We start from the raw sequence: 7508 nt of genomic DNA, 5'->3' as shown, positions 1-7508 counted from the left end.
GTTAGGAGTGAGTGAATTGGAAAAGGCGATAGTTAATATTTCTGCAATTATAGAGAAGTTAGAAAACAAACCTCTGGATGCTATAAAGGCTCAACAAGAAGAGATATCTAGTTTATCACAGGTAGTATTACAAAATCGGATGGCCCTAGACTTGTTACTGGCCGCTCAAGGGGGAGTCTGTACAGTAATAAATACAAGTTGTTGTATGTATGTAGATCAGAGTGGAAGGATCTCTACCGACCTGGAAGAAATATGGAAGCAGACAAGGGTCCTACATGAGATCAGTAAAGATGATCTTTCATGGAGTTTTAGTGAAATATGGAATAAGTTAACCTCCTGGTTGCCCAATTTCCAATGTTTGAAACAAGTGTTCATTGCTCTATAACATTAGTAGTGTTAGGAATATTTGTGTGCATGTTGTTTAGATGCCTGCTTTGTTTTGTTACTGTAAATAATGAAAGTATCTGATGCAAAAGAATTTGCATGGGAAAAGAAAAGGGGGGATTGATTAAGGAGGTATTGGGGAGGCATTGGGGAGGCAAGGACAATCCCCAGACAAGGACTGTATATCTCGAAACAAGACACTGGAACTCATGATAAGGAAGCGGCAGACGGACAGAGAAACAAATGGAAGGACTATAAATCTCAAAATTGGGCATTGGAATTCATTATAAAGATACAACAAACGGAAGAATTGGCAACAACCAGCTCTCGCAATTAAGAAACGTGCCAATTCATCAGATTCCTGACCAAAGGTGAAAAGTACACTGTGAGGAAGACTCGGGGTCTTCCTCCCAAAGACCCCTGCCCACGTCCCAAAGACCCCTGCCCACAATTCTTGGGAGGCTCTACGCAGGCGCAAGGTGCCAAAAGGCTAATTAGCATGAGAAGCGAGGGAAGGCGGGGATAGGTAATGCATATGTATAGGCGCTTGTAGAATATTGAGAGATTGATTGTATAAATTCAAGACTGCTTTCCGCTTTGGGTATGCACGATAGGTGGAGAGATCCCCCGTGCATCCAGCGCTGCAATAAAGAATATACCACTTAAAGGAATTTCGGCTTCGATCTTTGAATCAATACTTTATTATTATTTTTTTTTTTATAAAGGCGGGAGGAGTTGTGGAGATGTGGGTAGTGCTTAGGTCCAGCAGGAAACTTGTGCATGTCAGTGGGACGCTAGAGACTGAGGAGGGGATGAAATTTTAACGCAGCCTGTCCACAGAGATATCACACCATTTGGGGACAGCCCAGTGGCCTCCATTTGACCAAAGTGCCTGGAACTTGCAGAAAAGCGAGAGGGGCACACCTCCAGCAAGCCGCGGGGCAACCGCCTTACGGCTTACAAAATTAAATCAATCAATCCAAAAGAATAAGTTACAGCTCGTGTCTCAAACTCTGCAGCCTGCGCGTCTTCAGGGCTGCTCCCAGCTACTTTCTGAGGGACCCTTTGCAAACTCAGTTCCTAAAGCCCTGTCAGGGAGCCCCAGCGGCCGCCCCGCGCATGCGTCACAGCCTCGCCCCTCCCCTCCCCGCACTGTGGCAACGGCTCCTGCGCATTCAGCGGGGGCGTGCGCAGTGTGCGCAGTGTGCGCAGTGTGCGTAGCGCGCTGCGTGCGCGGCGTTCCTCGGGCGCGGCCGGTGCCCCGCCTGGAGCTGTTTGTTTGTGCCGCTGCGGCGGCGCGGCGCGGCACGGGAGCGGAGCGGAGCGGAGCGGAGCCCGGCCGGGCTCGGCGCTGCTGCGGTCGCCATGTTGAGGCGCAGCAAGGCCGAGGTGGAGCGCTGTGTCGCCTCCGTGCAGGCCTCTGCGGCTTCTCGGAGAGAGGTGAGCGAGGCCTCGCCGCTTCCCTTGGCCGGCGGGGGGGGAGGCGGAGGGGGTCCCGGTGGGGTCCCGGTGGGGTCCCGGGTGGGGTGGGGGGCTAGGGGGGTGGCCGGCGTCGTGAGGGGAGGGTTGGGGCTGCCCCTGCCCCTGCCCCTGCCCCTGCCCCTGCCCCTGCCCCGCGGCGCCTCACGGACAGGAGGGGTTTTATAGCAGGGCTTTCCTCGGGGCCGGAGCGAGGGAGAGGTACTTTCCTTCACAAACGAAGCACCGCGCCGCCTTCAAGTTTCAGTGTCCTTTCCGTGCGGCGCCGTGGAGGTTTCTGGCCGGCCGCTCGCTGAAGCGACAGCGCCGAGCGAGGGGGGCTGGGGGCGCACAGCTCCGCTCCCTGTCAGCCAGCGGGCCCGGGGGTGACAAACGCCACCCGTGCCCATTTTAGCTGGGAAACGCTCAGCCGCCTGATGCGATTCAGCGGGCCCTAATCCTGAAAGATCCCGGCCTGCCGCTCGGAGTTGCTTTGAAGCGGCGTGAATGTGCCCGAGCTAAGCGTGATCCGGTAGGGACTGCGTGCAGGGGCTGTGCCTTTGGTTGGTGCCTTTCCCAGCAGCAGCAGCAGCAGCAAAGCTGTCCTGTGACTTTGTGGGTTCGACTTGGGCACTGTTTGGGCTAGACAGCGTCAAGTGCATCGCCGCCAGGTGCACAGATACGTTCCCACAGTGTTGATACTCCCCGGTGGCCTCGACACAAAATATTTCCTCTCCTCTTCTTGTGCTCAAGGCCACCGGACGCGTTTAGTTTTGACTTTCGAGCGATGCTTACAGCTGACTGTGTAGCACAGTCCACCGAGGGAATAGTTACTGGTTTCCTTGTTGTGTTGATTTCGGAGGGAAGGGTCTGCCAAGGCTGCAAGCGTTTCTTTTGAGGTTGCTTTTCATCCCTGTCCGCAAGGTGTCAAGCGTGAGTCCGCTCTGGCGTGTCAGTGATACCTGAAAAGATGGACCGAAAACGCGGAGGCCTGTTTTCATTTAAATTCGCTTAAAGTTTTACATAGATCACTTGGGGGTGGGGGAGGGGTGGGGAGTAGCAATTTGAGTGTATTTCGAATGCAGACCGTTGATTCATGTTTTGCGTCGTTGGGCCTAACTACCTCCAGTAGTTTGGAGTTCACAGACAAAACCTGCTTTTTGATCCGATGTTGGGAGCTCGGATTTTAAATACATATTTAAAAATAGCTTCTAGTTTGATATGAGAATTTGATATGAAGCCTGTCTGCAAAACCTGCTATGAGAAGCTTCCTCTAGAGCTGAAGAAAAGACTGAAGAAACTAGCTGAAACTTTGGGAAGGAAGTGAAGACCTTTCTGCTCTCCCTGTTCTTTATGGAAATGTTATACATCGTACTCGTGGGGAGGGACTTTGAGGCTGCAATGAGATAATAGATTATGATGCATGCCTTTCAATCAGACTGAGATATTTTGAAATTTTCCATTCTCTGTACGTGTACATGTATACTTATTTGTTGATAAATAGACCACACTTATAGACTAAATTAAATATCAGCTCACCTGAAAGGTTTCAGACCCTGATAATGCAGTAGAATTGGTACAAGTGTGCCACTGTGCACAGTAATCTCTGTGGAATTTTAGATGGAGAATATGCTTGTGAATACCGGCAAAGACACACTTTGCAAATGTGTCCAATGTTACGGACACAGAGTGTCATTTATATTAATGAAAGTATTGATGTGCAGATTAAGCATGAATATAAAACTTCAAGTGTCTAGGGCAAGAAACCAAACATACCTCACCTCATGGAAAAACAAAACAAAACAAACAAACATGCCCAGATTTCAGGTCAAATAGTCTCATTAAGGAGCCTGGTTTCAGATGGTTTGAAAAGTATCTTATTTCTAGATACAGTCACTGTACAAATGACCTGCTTCTGATCGTTTGTGCTTACATGATGAATCTGTACATCGGACTTAGCATGAAATATCTGTATGAAGTCTATATTCCTACTGCAGGAAATGAGCATGCTCAGAACTACTTGAATTTTGCTATATTCCATTCAGAGTAACTCATTAACTTTTATATATGCTTTTGCATTGTATTCACTTTTTGTGCCTTGTTCTGCTGGACCATACATAACAGTGTTCCATTAAATATATATATATAGTTTTATTTTTATTTCATATTTTTATGCAGAAACTATATACAAGGTATTTTCAAAAGATAACATACTTTGCCTTAATTATTCAGGATGCAAGAGGAATTTTGTTACAAATGTGAACACCTGAGGTTTAAATTTAGCTTCTTTAACGTCTAGAACAGTAATGGAAATGCATATTTCAATTAACTGGCAATATTACTTTTACACTGTGAGTGTAAATATATGTGGTTTGATCCTGCTAGGATCTATTTCTTTAGTCATCCTCAAGAACTGAGTTCACAAGTCATCAGAATTCCTTATAACATACACCTGATTGTTTTATACCGTTGAGTTCTGTTCATGCACACCTGTTTTATTTTTCCCTTTTCTATTGAAAATGCAGTTGCTCAGGAATTCCTGATGGTACTGTGTTACCAACTACACGTGTTTGTTTTTTCCTTTTTATACTAGTGACTTACACAGATTTTATGTAATTACATCATAGCAAGCAAAATTTCCTTTCCTGTTTATGGAAAACTGGTTGCTTCAAAACATCTTTCCAGTGTCATCAATAAAGGCTATGTTATTAAGACTTGTATCAGCTCTCTTCAATGAGTGTTTGAGATGGATGGAAAAGCAGCAAGGCAGCCTTTCTTCCCTATGCTTCTACCTGTGCCTATGTAAATACTTCCGTATCCTGATTTAAAGGAGACACACACCTAACCTATGTATGCACTTTAGTTATTAGGTTTAAGACAGAAACTGCAGTTTGCTTCGTAATGAACAACTTGGTTCTTCTGGCTGTTTTCTGAATCGGCACAGTCAGGAGGTTTTCCTAAAGAAAATACCTTGTCTGAGTTTAAAATGCGTACCTTCCTACCACATCTTTCTCTCTTGTTTTCAATGTAATGCGGCTTTCACCTCAAGCCTATAGTTTAGTGCTAGGTAAGGTCTTTTTGATTGTTATTATTTGTTATTATTGTATGTAGTTATTCAGTGCAGTAACAGTTCAGTAGCTGAATGCAGTCCTTACTGTGTTCATGACGAGAAGCCCTCTTCCCCCCCAAAAAAAAGTTTATATAACTAGCCTGATAACACCGTTGGGATTTCGGACTGTGCCGTGGGTTCGGGAGACCACTCTCAGCAATACTTCCTTTAAATTGTAATTCAGTTCTTCTAGTTTTTTCATGCTCCGCTGACCGTATGCGCAGCCCTACTGTGGGTGGAAACAGCCCCTGACCCCAAGGGGTATGGCCTGCCTTGTGTGGTTATATCCCAGAACGTGGCAGCCTCGTTTGCACCTCCTCCAGGCTCCGCAGTAACCCCGTGGCCCGAACTCCATGGTTTTTGCTGTGTTTCCACGCTCTAAACTGAGAGTAGGTGGGATTTCTTAGGTGGGAAGAAAACATTTTACCTATATTGAAACAGTTGTGAGTGATATGTACTAGACCAGGACTAAGTACCATCTTTTTTGTTTACTCTGTCAGATTTTAGGGGTTCTTTTTGCAACATTGTTACATTGGGGGAAAAAAACAGGCTGTACTTTAAATGTAGCAGACTCTCTTCTTCTACTTCTTCTACACTCTTCAGTAAGAAGTGGTTGTGAAATGTCACAAGTATTAAGGCTTGTTGCTTGCTTCACCAGTAACCTCAATTTCACGTTTGTAGCCTTGGCCAGTTACAGGAAAAGCATTGTTTTCCAAATCCCACATCTTTCAAAAACAAAACTTTGGTTATGAGGAGCGGACTGGAGCTGATAACTAGTTATCAAATTCAGTCTCTCAAAAAGTATCCCCATAATTTCTGAAGGCATAGGAGATCGGTATCTGCTCACGTATACCTTCCCTTCGTTCCTAAAAGTCTTCCAAATATTCAGTAGGAGGTATAATGACTTAAAACAGGTAAAATAAACTGAATTCCTTACATGCTACAAGAATGCTTTTGCATAATGCTACATCCCTCAAGGCAGGGCACAATCGTTTCCAAATTCAGAAATGGATAGCAATATACAAATGGCTTGTCATCAGAGTGAAAAACTCTCCAGTCTTGACTGGGTATTAAGTGAATCTGAAGTATGACTCTCGTTGTTCTTTTCTTTAAACTTTCTGCACAAAAGCAGGAAAGTTCTGATCAGTGGTACCATGACTTTTTCTGGGTGGTCAGTTTTGTGCCTGCAGGGACTAAGTGAGAATAGAGATAATCGTGGTTGCCAGTTGTAAGGGCCGAGTGAAGCAGGAAGCAGAAAGTGGGAATGACCCGCTTAGAGTAGTTGCCATGTGGAACAAAGATAAAATGCTGTGTTCAGGATAAACGAGGAACATTCCGGTAATGCTTTGTTACCACGAGCAAATCTGCTGAAGGTGGAAAGCCTTATATCCAAGTAACTATAGTACTTGTGATAACTAAGAATGAGGTTTTACCTGTGTTTTTTGAACAAAACCTCTTATTTTGGAAAGAATGTAACTGTGCTATTGGTCGATGTTCTTGAACATCACGATGTTCGTGATGATCTTGTTCTTTGGGACTTGAAAGTAAACGCTGTGCTTTTTTTTTAAGGGAGGTGATGTAACTAACCATGATGGAACAGGTGGACGGTCAATTTATGGAGATGCATTTGAAGAAGAGAGCTTTGAAGTGAAGCACACGGGTCCTGGATTGCTGTCGATGGCAAATAGGGGTCGGGATACGAATAACTCTCAGTTCTTCACAACACTCAAAACAGTAGAAGCCTTGGACTTTAAATACGTGGTGTTTGGTTCTGTGACAGATGGAACGGATGTTGTGAAAAAGCTCGAATCCTTTGGTTCTCCCAACGGGTTAGTAAGTGGAAGAGTTGTCATTACAGACTGTGGGCAAATAGAGAATTCTGGCTTTTGAGTATACAGATGTTCTAGCAGTATAAATCAGTATTTAGATGTTATTGATTAATTATTTCCACTTCCTTAAAAAGGACACTTCTGATGTATAAATGTAAAATTGCAGCTTATGGTTGTTTTTTATGTGTTCTAATTGATTTTTTTTGCATGTTAAATAAGTTCAGACACTGGCATATTTTGGGTGTATTTGTGTTATGACATATTTGTATGGAATGTCAAATTTTACAAATTAAATCTTAGTCTTGTCAAAATAACTATTGTCTTCACTTCGGCTTGCTGAAGAGCAATTTGCATCGCGTTGTGTACTTATTTTGAACGTGCTAATTGATGTTGATGGTCAGTAGACGGAAGGCCTTTGAAATGTCATTCTTCCTCTGATGAGCAGTGAGGAAGCTGAGGCAGCTGGGCAGGTGCTGGTCAGGTGGATGCTGTTTTGTGCTGTCTGCAGGCTCTTGGGCACTTGAGTACTTTGAAAGGTAAAGAGCAGTTCTTATGTGCAGTCTGCCACAGGATTTAGTTCATACTTGCTCGGGAGATTACCTTCCAGACCCACGTTGTTTTTGTACATGGTATGTTAAAGTGGCTGGTAACTTTTCGTGACAACCATCTCCTGGAGTGTTATCTGGGAAGCTGTGGTGCAGAGGGGGAACGTGCATGGGTAAGTTCTT

General features: G+C 44.8%; 1 protein-coding gene across 1 annotated transcript; it reads left to right on the top strand.

The window, feature by feature from the left end:
• Positions 1-1519: 1519 nt before the first annotated feature.
• LOC113841842 (peptidyl-prolyl cis-trans isomerase) lies at positions 1520-7094 on the top strand. The gene is made up of 2 exons (XM_027448542.3): positions 1520-1824; positions 6521-7094. The coding sequence occupies exons 1-2, from the start codon at positions 1750-1752 to the stop codon at positions 6839-6841; spliced, it is 396 nt and encodes a 131-aa protein (XP_027304343.2). The 5' UTR covers positions 1520-1749; the 3' UTR covers positions 6842-7094.
• The last annotated feature ends 414 nt before the right edge of the window (positions 7095-7508 follow it).

The sequence above is a fragment of the Anas platyrhynchos genome, chromosome 3 (assembly GCF_047663525.1).
Source record: "Anas platyrhynchos isolate ZD024472 breed Pekin duck chromosome 3, IASCAAS_PekinDuck_T2T, whole genome shotgun sequence".
NCBI classification, from domain to species: domain Eukaryota; kingdom Metazoa; phylum Chordata; class Aves; order Anseriformes; family Anatidae; genus Anas; species Anas platyrhynchos.
This window is presented reverse-complemented; position numbering and strand designations above follow the sequence as displayed.